Below are 18,069 nucleotides of genomic sequence, written 5' to 3' on the forward strand. Positions count from 1 at the left end.
CTTAGTGCTTATGTCAGTTTTCTTCCAGGCAGGTTAGTGGAAAAATTCCACAAATTTCAACTTGCCACTAAATAAGCATGTAAACAATGCTCTTTCTCTCTTACACTCAGAAGAACTGGGTTTGTGAATGAAAACCACATTCTACAAAGCCCTCCATTTGACCAAAGGGAGAATTTTGTGTTTTGAATCTGAAAATAGAGATAAGGGTTTTTCTGCTCTAACTAGAGCTCCAAGGAGAAAGAAGAAGCATGTTCCTGATTTAACTGAGGAAATCAGTGAGGGTTTTCCCATTAAGACAAAATTTATACCAACAAATTAAAATTACTATTACTTTTAAGTTTTGCAAAATTCTGAAATCTCAAGGAGTGATTCCAACCTCCACTCTCTTGTTGTGGCCTGATTTACATCATTATGAGCAAATGGATTGGGATCTGGTCATAGGACATGAATTTCTGCACAGCTCCCCATCTCTAAAGCATAGCTGTTTCTTTTCAGGATGTGATGTTACCTTTTAAGACATTGTGATTGTAAAAAAGAAAACCACAGACTGCATTTTCAAAATGTCTGGTGACATATTTTGCATCATAGAATCATAGAATCTTAAAGATCATCTAGTTCCAACACATCTGCTAAGGGCAGGGACATCTTTCACTAGATGGGTTGCTCAGATCTCCATCCAACATGACTTTGGACATTTCCAGGGATGGGACAAACAACTTAATGGGTTATCCTGTTAGTGAGTGCCTCACAAACCTCACAGAAAAGAATTTCTTTCATTATCAAATCTAAGCCTACTTGTTTTCAGTCTAAATCCATCACCCTTTCTTAGAACTAGATGCCCATGTAAAAAAAGACCGCTCCACCTCTCTTGGAGGTCACAAGTGTTGGAAAGCTGGAACAAGGTTTCCCTGCTACTGAACAAGCCTGTAAACTTGCTGAAGAAGCACTCAGCTCCATCATCAGTGTATTTTATCATTGATAAAATGTTAACAGACTTGGCCTGAATCCTGGGGTACTACTGATTGTCTCCAGCCAGACTTGTGCTGGTGATTGCAATCTTCTGGGTCTGCCCATTCCAAGTTTTCAATTTGTGTCACTTTGCAATTATCTAACCTGTATTGTATCAGTTGTTTTGTAGGAATGTTATGGGAGAGTGTCAAAAACCTTACAGAAGTCAAATTAGACCTCTTTAAAAGTCTGAATTTTCAGATCAAACGCAAAACTCATTCTTTCAAAAATTACTGTAAAGAAGTGAACAAGAAGGGGAATGAAAAATTTATGGAAGATCTGGGATTTGTCTGCAGCTATAACTGAAAACAAGACAGCTCACCGTTTGCCTTAGTGGCAAGGTCACGTATTTCTGCATTTGGTGGTACCTTTTCTAGAATGACACCCAAAAGTACTTTCCCCCAAAGAAATCTCATCATTCTTGATTAAATGTCACATGTACAAGAAAAGCACCACAATCTGCATGCTGGCTAGTTCTCTTTAGTGGGACCAGATGTGTTCTGATGATGTCCACCACCTTGGAAGATATCTATTATGCAGACCCCTACTTCCAGAGAGAGGGAGGGGCCCTGCTTCCAGAGATAGAGAGTGCCCTTGCTTCAGAGACAGAAGAGAGTGCCCTTGCTTTCAGAGATAGAGATAGAGAGGGCCCTTGCTTTCAGAGATAGAGAGAGAAGGCCTTGTTTCCAAACTAGAGCAGCCTGTCCTTAGAGGACTGCACCCCATGAATGAGTGACTCACAACAGTTTTGGGAAGATTGTTTGCCTGTGGGAGGGACCCCTTCCATAGCAGAGAAAAGACTCCTCTCCCTGAGTGAACAGAAGATCTCGAGTGGTGAACCGACCAAAACTCCCATGTCCTCTCTTCCTGTGCTGTTGGGAAAGAAGGAGGGGCTGACAGGGGTTAAAGGTGTTTTAAAGGTTTATTTTACTTCTCATTATCCTCCTCGGACTCTGTTAATAATAAATTTATATTACACCTTTAAATTTGAACTTGGTTAGCCCTTTAGAGTATTTTCTCCCAGTCCTTATCTTAACTCATGAACCCTTGTTAGTTTTCTTTTTCCCTCTCCTCGCTCAACTGTACTAGAAGAGCGTGAGTGAACCACTTTTGTGGCTGTCCAGTTTTTAGCCAGTATCAAACCATGACACTCTGCATGGACACTGGATTAGATAATTTTCAAGAGATCCCTTCCAACCCCAATCATTCTGTATGACCCTGTACAAAAGAAGAAAATTACTAGTATGTTTCATAATCATTCACAGGTTTACTTATTCAATTCAAATGTGCATTTCTGATGCTTGGAAGGTTAACATACCTATTTTACAAGAGGCAATATCTCATCAACATCCTGAGGACAGATCCAGGTGAATAGTGAAAACCATAATGCACAAACGTTTGTGGTTCACTTGCAAAGCCCTACATACTCTATTGAAGCAGCTTCTGTTTTTATCTATCTTGTTTCCTTTCCCTTGCCTAAAATCCTAATATAGAAGTGTAGAAAAAATATTCCTAACTTTCTACAGAAATTACATATGCCAAAATCAGAATCAGAGCATCTTATTCTCGCCATGACATGCTCTGATTCTGACCCTGGCATACAGTCATTTCTGTATTTGACTGTAATCTGCAATCTGAAAAATCCAGCTTGTGATAGTAGTTACAAATGCAGTTTACTCATACCAGAACATTATATAATAAAAAACAGGATGATTCTCGTTTCCCCTGCAAGTGCCAAACAGTGATAGATTTAATAATTTCATGACCTAATGACATAATTTATTTCTGAAGTCATGGGCCCAACTTTCTCTCACAAACTTTCTCTCACAAAAAAAGAAAAGTGTTAGTCTTATCTTGGCAGCTTTTCCTGGGTGCCCTATCACAGACTAAGGTTCTCCTCTCCAATACACACCAGCAATGTTTAACTTCCCTTCATTCCTTTGGGACCAGCTCTTGATTATTTTGTGTCATCATTTCTCATTCTGCCTTTGGCAGCTTTCAATTCTGGATTTTGCAGCTCTTGACATTCTCCATTTTAATTCTAACACTGGATTCCTCTCATCCTGCATTACAGATATGCTCAAAAGGCCTTGACAGTTTCCTTTAAGAACTTATTGTTGTAGACTCATTTTGGGGTGTGCTGCTGTGAAATTAGTGATGAATTTTGGGCAGCTTGAAAGTTTGCATTTAATATCCTATTCTTGAATTCATTTTTGTAACATGATCAAAATTCCCCCTTCATTTTCTTATCACAATATACTCTCTTTTTCTTTAGTCAAATGCCTGATGCATTTTCACTAATACCTAATCAACCAACAAACACCTGGACATGAATATGTTGTCAAAACAGGTTTTGTGGAGATGAAAAGGGAGAGTATAGGGACCAATGTGTCTTGATTCATAGTAAGAAACTGAAATAGTTACAATCCTTGCACCTTCAGCAAAGACTTAAAGAATGAAGAGAACTTTGCTTGGCTTTCCCTTTTTTGAAAAAAGTTATTTCTAGGGAAAGGCTATTTGATGGTCAGTTCTGTCTTTTTACTTTGGGTTTTCTCCACCAAATCTTTCCAAAGTTTTCCCTGTGGGTGAACTGTTAGCAAAATCCAGCATTCCAGCAAACAGTTTGCTTGCTTTTCCCAGAAGATGGAAGCTTTATTTTTCCTTCCATTACCCCTTCCTGGCCACACAGAACTTGCCTGGTTCAAAGGAGTTTTCAGTTTTGGGGAAGAACAAGTGGACTCATAGAAATATTCAGTGAATGGTAGAACTCATACAAGGTACCTCACAGAAGTTTGCTGACACCAAGGAAGTCTAAGTCATGAATGTCCTCTTTTTGTGACAGTAGGTTATGAGATCAGCTTTCCCTTGCTTGTGAAATGGCATCACAAGACTACTTATAACAGTTAACTCTGCACCTCAGAATATGCAGTTGCAGCTTTGAACTTGCAACTGCTTAACCAGTTTTGAAAATAGGGAGAGATACAAGAATCTATAATTTGCAAAGTCATTAGCTCACAGCTCTATATAATGTCACAGGTAACAGTGCTAATCCTTCCAAATAGTTTCTCATTCTCATTATATACAGAAATAATGTAATTTAAAGGTATGAAATCGATATTCTCAGTATAGAGTTCCATCAAGCTGTGTTTAGGGGTTATTTCCTTTTGAAAGAAAGCTAGGCCACAATGATAACTCTGTAAGCTAACAGTACATTTTCAGTCATACCTGTGATCATACTTGATATTATTAATGGCAGAATGATGAGTTTGAGCATTCTCATCAGCACTTCCCCAGGAAATGCAAAGTAGACCTTATCCAAGTTAGACAGTTTGCCATATTCCCGTACCAGCATGCCGATTCCAATACCTAAAAGGGACATAAAAATGTTACGCAAATTGGATGTAATTTACAGTAGGGACATATGAGACAAGGAGAAAATATAGCAGAACAAAAAGAGCAAGTAATAAACATATTCTCACAGCTGTGGTAGAACTTCTAAATCAGACAAGAGATAGTTTCTTTTCTAATGATAAGCAAAGTAATAACACATAATTCTGAAGTAGCAGTCTTTAGGTATGTCTTTGGAAAAATTTGATTAGGTGCCTGATTATCAGTTCAGTCCAATATTGACTCTTTACTCACCTTTGCTAGTGTTAGAAGACTCATAACTGGTATTAAAAAAAAAAGTCACTGGACTATATAAACACTATCAAACATTAAAGAGAGATGGTGACATAAATATTCAGTTGATTTCCATTGGTGAAAATAAGCCTACCCAGCAGCACCACTTCCAGTAATTGCTGTTATACATAATTATGAAAGAGTGTGACTGTAATCACTAAATTAATTTAATAACTTCCAGGAAACAGATCAACAAAAATACACTCTGCTCATTTCACACTCATTTCACAACACAAATACCAGACTATAAATTCAATCAGTAATTTAGCCATGGCACAAGACACTTTAATACATCCTATTATCTTTGGACTGCTTGAATTATCAGATAGTTCTCACTTCTGAGACAAGTCATGGATAAGAGCTCTATCAAAAGAAAAAAAATCATAGGCCAAACCACAAAATTCTTCAGTTTGACAGGCAATATCTTTATGGTTTTCAAATTTAAATGACCGTTACAAGAAATGTGTTCTTCAGTGCCTAAAGAGCACTAGAACTGTTGCTTCACATATGAGCATTGTCCTAAATCCTTCAGTCCTAAATGTACTGAGATCAAAAGACCCAGTTTCTAACCAGACCCAACGAAAGACCAAGTCAAAACTCTTCATAATCAAAATCAAGCTAAATGAAAATTAAGGCAGATTAAAAGCCAAACTTTCCTATAAATAGAGGTGGAAAATGAACCAGGTAACCTTCCATGAGAATGAGCTGCTCTAGTCACCTATTAAGATTTTTGATCAAGGTGTAATCTCTGCCAATGAATACAGACAGTTTAAATTCCTTGGAGCAATCTTGAATCTTAACAGCCTTGAAGATATTTGCAATATTATGCAAATGACCTAGATTAATGAATGATAAGACACAATGATCTCTAATCTAGGGACTGAATTAGATGGGTTGAAAATATTTACTCTGCACTTTTAGATAAGTCCAAGCAAGATAAAACTCCATTTGTAAAATGGTTACACGAATTGAAGCTAGTTGCTAAGACTTTGATCCTGACAGCACTAGAGTAAACAGCTGGATCTAACCATATAGGTAATCTCCACGTCCTCAGACCATTCATGCAATTTAGCGTAGACATTTGCTTAAATTGCAGCAAGACTGAACTGAGTACTTACGGAAAGTTGTGTAATGCCGCTTTACTTTCATCAGGTATCACTAGGACATGTTCTAACCCTCTGCCTTTCATTCTATATAGTGACTGTCCTATTTTACCAGATGGAATTCTGATCATTGTATTTTCAGCAGGATTGTCAGCAGGTAGAAAGATTAACCCTTGTTTTCATTCTTGAGAGTTCTGTTTTCCACTTCTTTAGATTTCACTACAAAAACTTCCCACATGCTCTCAAAATTATAGCAGGGTTGATTTTCCATCTATAGATTTATACCTGTTCTGTTTGATTTTTTTGTTGAAGATATTATTTATCTAATGACAATAGCTGAGAACAGAGTTCCAACAATCTCTTGAAATTACATTATTGCTCTCAATTCCTTATTCATGGAATTTCTTTACCAGACACACCACTTATATCCATATTAACTTGTGCAGTATGCGAAACTGCAATAAAATGCAGCTACCTTTCAACTGCAGTTAGCATCTAGCATATGCTGCTTGAATATACCATAACAATATAAGAAATTTTATTTTGTAACACTAACAAAAGAAGATTAGAAATTTAGGAGAATAAACTTACTTTTGTACTGAAAGCTGACCTATATAGAACTTTTTAATCCTCATCTCAATAACCAAGTTAAACTTGAAAATTTCTTCTGGGAATTATAACATACTAAAAGAAGTGTGGTCCAGCATAAACATATTTCACATGGTAACCACTGCTTTTAACATCACATTCATTATAGTAGTCCTAAGTAGAGACAAAGTCTTATAAAAATCTCAATTTCTCTAGATGAATGCTACTCATAACTCCATTATTTCTGAAATTACAATGGGCAATTACTTTTAACAACCTTAAAATCCACTATAGTCTGCAAAGTTGCTTCTATATATTAGCATTCCTCCTTATTTATATTTTTAAAATTATTATTATTTTATTTATGGAACAATTTGCTTCTACTTTTTGAAGAGCAAAACACCACTTTTCTTACTTCATCTTCCTGTTTCAACCACTCCACCTTTCTTCTTGTCCATGATATATTTGTTTTATTTATTTTCTTTTATCTCTTCTCTTTCTTTTCCTTTTTGCCCACATGGCTGAGTTAGGTTATGATTTTTACCACAAGAGCAATCCTTTACTTACAGCTCAATGACCCACACTCCTTAAGCTCCAGATTTCTGCAATATTGGGCAGACGTGAAGAATGACGGTGGAATCAACTGTACAATCCCATATCTTTAATTTAATTTAAGGAAAATATATCCTTGTAACTGTGCAGAGTACAGCACATGCTGTACAGCATGGTGTCTGCATTTCCTCTCCCAGCAGCCATGAAGACAGCAAGTGAAAGGTGCACTCTGTGTCTGGGATTGCAATGCACAATAAAGGCCACAGGACAATTCTCCTGTCAGAACCAATATGAAACAACACATACCCTAACTCCTTGTTACTATTCTTCCAAGTAGCTTTTTATAAGCTTGGCAACAGACAGAAAATCCTTCAAAGAAATGGTATAAATACAGATGAAGCAAAGCAAAGAATGAGGATGAGAGGAACAAGAGAAGAAAAACAGAGCAGAAGAAAATCACTGAATATAAGCACACCAAGTGAAACCCGCTGGCACACATCTTTCAGGGAGTCCCACCTCGAAAAGCTGGAGGGAATATGTTTCCTCTCTATAGGATGAGCCATTCTTCATAGTGTTACCCAGAAAAAGGGGAGCAGAAATTGCTGCAAGGAGTTAGCTAGCATGTGCAACTGGCTCCACTGTATGGAGCACTAGATCCACCACATATACCAAGCCTGAGGCTTTACAGGACCTAGGAGATGATGTCTGTGTGTAATAAGGTGGCAGAATCAGTCTGGCCTGTGTATATATGTTACACCACCACAGAAATTAGGTAAAATGTGTCTTGAGAGACCATGTTGTTGAGGTTTCTGTCTATCTGCAAAATTACTTCTGCGACATCTTGGTATCTGGTAAACAGTAATTACATCTGATCTTCATCTGAAGTATCTCTGCATATTGCTATTCCTTCTGAAATGTTGTCTAAATTCTTTGTATGGGAACAATTATAGGGCTACTACATTCTTCTTCAATACCTTCATGACACAGATTTGGAAATGAGTAAACCCACTCTGTTAAAAAATTCGCATAACCTCCAGGTTTAGCTACACTTACATACATGAGGTGTGTCATAGATTGTCCTACAGTTATTGTAAACTTTTAAAAATGTGCTGGCCATTCAGCAGCCCCCTAAGCAACTCATTGTGGAGACCATTTACAATTTTACAGGAAGTGATAGCTAAAGCCTGAAGCCTTTTTTGTATAATTACATGAGGTCAACAAAACGCAGATTTTGAATTTGAACCCCGAGTATTTGAATCTGTTCAGGACATGCAGTATGATATTTCTTATTTGCTTTTACATCATAACCATTGTGGGTTAGTTCTCTTCAGAACCTGATTACAACCCTGAAGATGGCATGATACCATGCCCCTTTACTTTCTTTACCTTCACAGGCAGAACAACTCACAATTTATAAACAGATAACCAAAGTCCACACATAGACATGCCTGCTCCTATTTCTCACTGAAAGAGAATATAAAACAGAAAAAAATGCTGTCTAACAGGTAGGACTCCCTTATGTTATATACACTCATGGATGAGAACACTGGTTTGGGATGCACAGTTTTAACTGACAGGGAATTCTTCATCAGTGCATGACACTGAAGAAGCAGCACATGACCCTCACCTCCCACTAACTTTATTATGTGAATGAAACTTAGGAATGAACCATAAAGACAATGAGAAAAGTAATCCAGCATATATTTTTGTAGAACTAATAATCTGTTTTGTAAAATGATCTGTTCTGTAGTACATGGAGTGATTTGAAAAAAAAAACAAACAAAAACTGTGGTATTTATTTTTCCTGTTTTCTTAAAATTTCATAATATGGAAATTCCTTTTCACCAAAGCAGAGTTAGCAACCCTGTCTGATGCTGATAGACAGTGTGGGAATTATAGAAATTTTGCTTTGACACAGCACTGAAAGAAGAAAAAAAAGTCACATTGTTCAAACCTGGTATTATTTAATATCTATTGTGCTATTAACTAAGTGATTAAACTCTTCATAATTTCACATTATATGCTGCACACATGTGACAGGCTAAAACACAATTGCTTCTATAATTTTGGTGAGTTTTAACTGGACGAACTTCACAGCAGATAATTCATGGAACTGAAAAGGTTACCAAACAAAGTTCACTGACTCGGTTTCAAAAACAATACAAAATATTCAATATAACATGCCAACTTGCAGCACAGGCAGGAAACATTTTTCAATGTGATACATTCTCACTCCTTTAGTAATATTTTATAAATCAATTTCGTATACTCTCTCCATAGAGTTCCTCTTATCACTGGCTGTCTCAGTACAAAAAAATACAGTGCCAAATATAGAACACTTAGAGGGTGGGGAAGAATATATTACTTATGTTTATAAACGTAGTATTTTAGCTCTTTTTGAATTATTTTTGATACTTTCTAGTGTTCAGTTTTACTCTTTTACACTCTACTTAGCAATATATCTTCCAATAAACATACTGATGTTGATTGAAAAAAGAAGAGTCTTAGAAAACAACTAAGGTATACAGTTTCAGGGGTGTAATTACATGGCAACTAATAGCCAGACTACCAGCTTGCTTACAAAGACATGTGAAGAAAAGTTCTCTCAGAAGTCTTCAAGAAGAAAGTTCCCATATCAAGTCTTGATTTACTGAAGAATATTTAGTAGCAAAGTACAAGAGAATTTGTGCTTGTTCTGCCTGATGCTCTGTGATTATCCTGTTGAGGGTTCAGTGGTTATAAATTCCTTCACACAAGTAACACATTATCATCTGACTGCAGTGTGAGAAAAATTCAGGTAGACAGTGACTCCCTGTGATGAACCTTCAGGAATGAAGGCAAAGTGGAGTGCTGGCCAGAAGGGGAAATATCAGCCTCTCCAGTGCAGGTGTACTCCCTTTACTTACAGTAGGTTTGAAGGCTACCACAAACAGCAAACCCAGGTAACTCCTGCTACTTTCTGTGCTGCTGAAGCTTGGAACAGGTTTTTATTAACAGGTTATTATTAACATAATAATAACTGCCTGTAGCAGTCACCATTAACACAGACCAGCCACTCTGCTGTGCAGCTCTGCACAAAGCACACCTCACACTTAGTCAAACCAAGGGCAAGTTAGTTCACTCAGCCAGGAAAACTGAAATATTCTATGGCTATATAATGGCTATTTTCCTGTGACTATGTGACCACAGTTCTGCTGAATCTGAATCAGTACTCCCTCCAAACACGCAAAGAGCTAACCAGTTTGATTACTTATCAATGTCTCCTATTGGACTCTGATTTCCTCTCCTTTATCCAAACAGACTGTAGATGAATTCCACCTGTACGTATCTTCTAAATATTTTCCATGTACAGATATAACTTCCTTCAGAGAAAGCCAAGAAAAAAATATACTGCTGAAGGAACAAGAAAAACCTTGCAACTGTGCTTCATCTAGCTAGAACTCTTGTACAGAATGTACCACTATAAAAATAAACTAGGTTGCACAAGAGATACATTTTTTCACAGTTTTTCAACAAACTTGTTGATTTATTATGTTTGCGAAGTTCTGTGCTTATAACCTCAACAGCTACACAACCTACATTTCTTCATGAATTTGGGTGTGTCATGGTAAAAGTGCCTGTTCTGTTGGGAAATACTGTGTGAAATTCATTAAGGTTTCAGGAAAAGTGAATTTAGTGTTGAACACAAAGGAGGACTATAGGGTAATTAAAAGAATGAAGAGCATACCTTTTGAAAGGAGATGAAAGAGATTAGTTTTTCCCCAAGGGATGAGTGAGGCAGAAATATAGAAAATGGTTGAATACTAGCGATGGAGCAATATTTTAATTATTGGATGCACAGTGAAACTGAATATATTACAGTGGAAATTCTAAGGCTTTCAACCATCATATTGAAGAATAGAGCTTCCTAGGAGGATATACAGCATCAAATAGCCTATCCAGCTTTAAGATGAAGCATGATATGTAACAGAATTTTATCTACAATGGTGTAACCTGAAGCAGCAGAGGCTAGATATGATAACCCTGAGGGTATCCTTCTATCTCATATTCCTGTGTTTTACAGTAAAATTGAAAGGTAACCTGACAACAGTAACTTGTTTTTCTTCTTTTGCAGACCTTCCTTATGACACCATTCAGACATCAGTTCTGAAATCATTACCCTTCTCCTTCATCTCATCCATCTATGTCGTGCAAGCCTGTTTTAATTATGCAGTCATCGAGACATGTATAGGTCTTACTGTTTCCATAACATCTCCAAATGCACTACATTTTATAAAGCAGTGCATTTATTTAGACCCCTTTCCTCAGTCATTTCAGAAATTCATGTCCCCCAGTTTGAGCATCTCATGTTTTGCTTATATGGCTAACACACTATAGCACCATTACAATGCCACATACACACAAAAAAACCCCCTAAATTCTCACCCTTTTTTGTAAAAGCCCACAGATCTTCTGTTCTCTTTGCGTGCTATCCCAAAGCTGTATAAGCACGTTTGTACATGGATAGCCTGATAGATACTAGCTCAGCAGAGCACATCAGGAAAAATCTTCATTTAAGGCCCCTAAAACTCACAAAAAACTAAATGGTTGGCAGTGGTATAAGAAAGGCAAAAGCCTAGTAACTGGAAATATCTGCCAGATTCTGACCCTTGTTATTGTTTCTTTGATGAGAGAGAAGGACAGTAAACAGGACATTCTGTTCTAGCTCTCCCCTTGCTGAAAGAGCAGTGGAATGATTGTGACTAAGATAAGCAGCTGGAAAGGCAATTTAGTGGACACTAAAGATAGTCAGATAGTACAATGCAGAAACATTGTTATTCTGAAACTAAGGAACACATCAGAACATTGAGAAATCACATATATGAGCCAGAAAATAAGCTCAGATTAAGCACGGCCAGGTTGTTTGCCATTCCAAAAGTATGAAACGACCATGACATTTGAAATGCTAACTCCAATACAGCCCTGATCTTCAGATGTGATACCGATGCGGTACAGATGTGTTCTCACCACACAAGATAATGTTGTGGAACTGTAAGTACAAATGTCTTGCACAAATCCCATGGGCCATTTGTGGAAAAAAAATAATTCCAAACAGCGCAATTGTTGTTTGTGAGTAGTTTCAACCTGAACATTATCTTTTCTTGATGGGGTATATAAAATGAAAGTGTCCTTATACTTTGTTTCTAAGATGTAAATATAAAATAAAAAATAATTGCTAATACAGCAATTGCAATGTTGTATCTTCCCTTAAATAATATTCGGAAACTGGACACAGTAAATATTTTGCAGATACTAGTATTGGTGTTCTTGCTTCAAATGTAAAAATAATACTGGTAGACTTTGGTAGTTTGGGGACTTTGCAGAGTGTAAATTGACATTAGGCTCACTCTTTCCAAAGATATAAAAATTCAGCTCTAGTGATAGCTTCACTTCAGTCACATAAAGTGAAATCCAGACACCGTATTAAAACAAATAATAGAACAGAAAAACTTTATATGCCAGAAAGAAGAAATAAAAGATGGGTTTTCTTTTCACTTCAAAACACTTCAAGACCAAAACAAACATCATGCTTAACTTCAATTACCTTTGAATTTTTTCATTGGCTGACTTCCTGGCCTAGACGATTTTTGATCCTCAGTGATATGTGAAACTCCAAGATGAAATTATTTGTAATTCTGCACTTTACTTTCCATTGTTAAAATTAAAATCAGACATTTTCTCAGAACTGCTGTTTCATACAATTCTGAAGAGACCCCATCCTATGGAACACAACTGGCAAAGGTTACAGAGAAACACAGATATAAGAATAATCACTGTCAAGAGAGGCTTAAAAAGTCACAAGTATCATCTATGCTGTTCTGAGGCACAGCAAGAAGAAATCAGTATTACTTTAAATTTCTATGCTACTGCAGTTGATTTAAGATATCTGGTCTTCATTTTTTTATAAATTCCAAATTAATAAAATTTTATGTTTCAGAATGCAAGAAAGGAATTGAATGCTTGGCTTACTACTATACTTGTCAGAAACAAGGCAATAATTCTTTTGTTTTATTATATTCCTCTTTAGTTCTTTCCTGTTGGTTTTGCTGATGTATTTCAAGAGACTATAAATCTGCTTCATTGTTTGGAACCTTACCACTGTATTGTACAAGCAAGAAATGGTACTGAAGACAGCCTAAACTAAGCTAATGGGTCACTTTTTGGTAAGGGTACAAGGAGGGAGAAATGGAAAATGGTGAAACCTTACTTCATATCAAGAATGGACTTTTGCTATTTAAAGTGCATTTGCCAAAGACAGAAGAAACTTACTTTTAGAAAGGCTTTATAGGTCTTTGGGGTTTAGAGGCTGCAGTCTACATCTGCAAAAGAAACTCAGGGATGTGGTGAGCTCGCTGGATTTAGGTGGCCTTCTGCTTATGAAAAGGCCATCAACAGAGTGATAGGTTACTAATTGTTCTGTTGCTTTCTTCACCCTTTGAGACATTCATTCTTGTAACAACGTACTGTTCCAGTTAGAGTAATGCAGAACCACTGCTATTAAAACCAGCTATCTTGTGTCTGATTACAGAGAGCTGAGCCTTTCATTTAGGTGTGAATGTACCTGACATGTCTAGAAACAAATATTCTTATAGTGAGACATCACTACTTAATATTATAATATGAAAGAATAACTTCCATTAATATTATTGAGAATAAAGGCATATAAACTGCTAGGGGATATCATAAAAGACTAAGCAGAAGATTCAGTTGCGACTGCACTTACCAAACCCTGGCAAATCACTATAGTCACAACACTAAAAGTTTCTGCAGTGCTGGTGTTACAACACAAACTATGCATTTTTTTAATGTCACTTTCAAATGCAGGGGGAAAAGGAGGTTTCATGGGAGCCCAAATCTCTCAACAAAAGAACTGCATAAGCAAAGCATCCGATCCTGCTGAGACTAAATCAATTCACTTCAGAGGTGGAAGAGTCAGGTATTTAGGCATGCTCCAGTCTCAGCACCTAAATCCTGCGCTCCCTATCACTCCATCCCTGCTTTACCTCATCCCGGCTCTCCCTAAGCCACCTCGGACAGCTCCCTCCGCCCCGGCGCGCCCAGCCCGGCTCCCGCGGCGGCACCAGGCTCCTTCCTTGCGGTGTCCGAGGGGTACAGAGCAAGGAGCACGAACAGACCCGAAGCGGAGAAGGATGGAGGAAGCTAAAGCAGAGCACAAAAGTGTTTATCGCTGCCTCACACTGAGACTGCAGTGGCACACCCCTGATGAACAAAGGGCTGAAGAAAGCACATCTGCCATTCACGGTCTCCTGTGCCATTGGCGTCCTCATTCTTTATCAATCTCAATATTGCATTTCTCACATTTCCGCATGAATACCTGAATAATTTGAGTGTCCCGCACATGTGCTACTGAGAAAATCCCAGCGCCAAGTCACAGAAGGTCAGAGGTATCTGAAGTTCTGAATCTGTTTAAGAAGTGACAGACACCCCATTCAGCAATTAAAAAAAAGTGCTTGTAACCTGCAAATTTAGGTGAACTGAATTCCTCACAATATCCTTCCCAGACACAAAGCTTAAATATATACATATACAAAAATTTCAACTTCTTTGTGTATAATTTCTGAGAATGTAAAACGATCTTGGCTCTAGAATAACATGCTACTGCAACTCAGTGCTTTATTGCAGGCTATCAGGCTATGACACAGGAACTAATGAGAAAGTATTTACACATAATCAGTCTTTTATTTTCACGACTGGTTTGCCTGCATTGCAGCAGTGACCTTTTGGCGACAAAGTGATGACAAAAAAGAACTACTCTAGGAGAAACCTGCGAAGTGTGACTTAAAAGCCTCCTATTGCAATTGCCCTTTGGACATCTGTTTCACGGTGAGTAATTTTCAGGGATATTTCTGGTTTATTTAGTCTGATTGTACAATCTGGAAACAATGTAACTTTCTATATAAAGGGTTGAAGGAGCACTTGAAACAAGCTGACTTTTATACTGCTTTTGTTAGCTCAGTTGCTTTGGGCTCAGTAAGGCCAGCATAACAAAAAAGGTGTAAGATACACCTCCTTTTGCAGGTATTTGAGGCTGCTGCTCTCCTGGTTACACATCTCTCCACATCAGCTTGGTGGCCAAAAGTTAACTCTCTTCTAAAGCAAGGAAAATAACCACTTGAGCCCCAAATTTTGTTTTCTTTGAATATACATTCAGGTGTTTCCACCCAAAAGACATGATACTCAAGATGTTTTGTGTTCAGATTTTAAATTATACCCCCACCCACACACTGCTATGAAAGAAATTATGGTATTTCGGAAAATGGAAAGAACAGACAACGGGTTGAATGCTTAAGATATAAATAAAACAATTACTGTTGATGGAAGAAGTGTTAGAAGTTCTGAGGGGTTTCTGTCTGTTTCTTTTCAGAGACACACACAAATAACCAGGAAAAATTTTCAGCTTAGTAAGGGTACTAGCAAAGATAAGCATATTTCAACTGGACGCTGAACATGGCTCTGACAATGAACAAAAATCCTGATTCCTTATGATAGTGTAGCAATATCAGGTACTTTGCATAACAGTGGACAGCTTTCACAGCACATTTTCACAGCTTGATGCATTTATTACTTCCACACATTTCTGAAAAGCCCATTTTCTTCTTTCAAAATGATGTGCCACTCTTCTGCTTGCAAATGCTAAATTGTTCCTCCAAACTACCTAGATTAACAAACCTCAGACCAATTTCCTAGGATATATTAAAAAAAGAATGAATATGTAAATTTAATTATGAAGGGTTTGGGGACTCTAGGTATACTACAAACTTTTCCCAAGCTGTAGTAAAACAATAATACAACATTTAACTTCATCTTTACAAGGGTTTAACTGCTCTTCTTACGTACCTTACTTCACCTTTGAGAAATACTGGAAACGCTGCAGACATACGGTTCCTTCCCAAAGTTAATTTAGTCCAAAACTCACAGAATTACTATGAAGACTCTCTTTGACAGCACTACAGAGCTCCCCAGAGTTATGGACTGTTAATTACAGCGTAGCAGGCAGAGAAGTGGAAGGACACAGCAAGTGTTAGGAGCCTATTCTCTCACTGGGAATTCCTATTGAGTATTAGGGGAATTGGGGTCAATTGTCCCCACAGCTCCTGCATTGTCATAATACTTTGTGGCACTCAGAGAAATTTGATTTCAGAATTGTGCACCTATAGAATCACATCACATTCTTCAATTCTAACTACAGTCGCTGAAGATACCGAGAGGGGAATATTTGTTAAACACTTCTGTAAATTGGAAGTAAGCATGTCAACTCCTGGTAGAGTCCCTGACAGGAGTATGCAAAAAAGCAATTGTACACACACAAACACAGACAAATAAACACATGCCTCCAGTTGTACAGCCATATTTTCAAAGCAAGGCCCTTAGCAGTTGGTATGCAAAACTCACAAAAAATCTTTCATTTTTGAACGAGGTGAGAAAAATCCAAAAATCTTTCAAATACTGAATGCATTGAGGAAAACACACATGTATATGTAAGCACAGTTCTGATCACAGATTATAAATAACTGGGTTGAATTCCAAAATAATAACTCTCTTCTGAACAAATCTGCACCGAAACAGGCATGATCCAGCCAAAGTTCAAATTAGCAGCAAAGTCATCTCAAAGAGACCCAGACCGCAAGTTAAGAAAGTATTTTTAGCATCACTTCTCCACAGGAAAAACAATGTGAACGAGGGTCTCCAAATAATAACCAGGATAAAATGAAATAAGGTGTGCAAATAGGGCCCAAATTACGTCGATGGAAAAGCCTCTTCATCTAGTAACTTAATGCATTTTCTTCACCCTCTTTGCGCACTTATCCTTAGTAAAATGGCGTTCAACTCGTTTCCCCTTCAGAAACTTGTTGACGTACAGGGAAGAAACCCTGCTATCCTTACAAGGATGGCCCTGAAAACCTGTCTAATAGCCGGGTGGGCACTGCCAGACGTTTCACCCTAGAAACCCCTCCGAAAGCGGGGCGGCACTGCCAAACTCTTCCCGCCGCACCGTTCGCTTGGGCCATCAGAAGCTGCACAAAGCCACCTCCAGTGCTCTCCGGCCCTGCAGCCTCCCCGGCGGGGCTGCCACCGGCAGAGCAGCAGCAGGCAGGGGCCGCGTCCCCTCCAAGCGCTGCAGAGGCCAGCGGGGCTGCAGAGCCCGCCGTGCGGACCCGCACTACGCCGGGCGGTCTCACCCCGCCGATCACCGACCTTTGCCACACGGGCCGGCGGGACGCGCGCAGGGGCCGGCCCGCCCAGAGGGTCCCCGGCCCCCCGGGGCTGCGAGCGCCGCGTCCCCCCGCGCCCGGCCCCGCTCTGGCCCGGCCGCCGCGGCACCGCGACCCTGCGGGACCGCTCTCCGCGGCGGCGGCGATGCCCGCCTTTCGGCTGGGTCGGTACCACGGCCCCGCGCCCCCCGCCCAGCCCTGCGGCCGCGCCGCACCCCTCGCCCCGCCGCGGACTCCGGTCGGGCGCCGCGGCACCCTGGAGCCCGGCAAGGCCGTACCGTGCCGCCAAGGCCGGGCGGGGGGCGGTGGCGCCGCGCTCCCTGCCTGCCCCCGCGCTCACCCGCCAGCACGGCCGCCACCGTGCTCAGCAGCAGCCAGTTCTTCCTCAGGACGCTCGGGCACAGCAGTCCCTTCTGGATCACCTTCGCCATGGCGGGGGTCGGCGGGGCTGGGGCGGTACGCGCCGCGCGGAGCCGGGCCGGGCCGAGGAGAGCCGAGCCGAGGCGAGCCGAACCGAGCCGAGCCGGGCCGGGCCGCCTGCGTGCGCTCCGCGGGGCTGCGCGCTCACCGCGGGGAGGCGGAGACGTTGCGCTTCACCTGGCAACCGGAGAGGCCGGCCCCTCGCTCGGCCGGCCCACCTGCGGGCAGCGCCCCTCCCGCTGCCAGCCGCCTGTCGGGCTGCCCCCGGCGATTGGAGCCCGCTGGGCTTAGGCACCGAAAGAGCGAAGAACCGTTCATTCCTTGTGCAATTCACTGGCAATGGCCTCCTTCTTCCTCCCCGTAAGCATGATTAAATTGTATATAATATTTGGACCCGGTTCCCTGTGCAGCTATGGTTTTCAATATCTCTGTAAACGTGTTGA

General features: G+C 39.8%; 1 protein-coding gene across 1 annotated transcript in view; it reads right to left on the minus strand.

The window, feature by feature from the left end:
• SLC1A1 (solute carrier family 1 member 1) overlaps positions 1–17,763 on the minus strand; it is a 49,588-nt gene extending 31,825 nt beyond the window's left edge. Inside the window, 2 exon segments of the mRNA XM_079330039.1 lie at positions 4,234–4,374; positions 17,547–17,763. Coding sequence (XP_079186165.1) covers positions 4,234–4,374; positions 17,547–17,637 — 232 coding nt within the window. The 5' untranslated portion in view covers positions 17,638–17,763.
• Between the last annotated feature and the right edge of the window lie 306 nt (positions 17,764–18,069).

Source organism: Erithacus rubecula (assembly GCF_903797595.1).
Source record: "Erithacus rubecula genome assembly, chromosome: Z".
Taxonomy (NCBI): Eukaryota; Metazoa; Chordata; class Aves; order Passeriformes; family Muscicapidae; genus Erithacus; species Erithacus rubecula.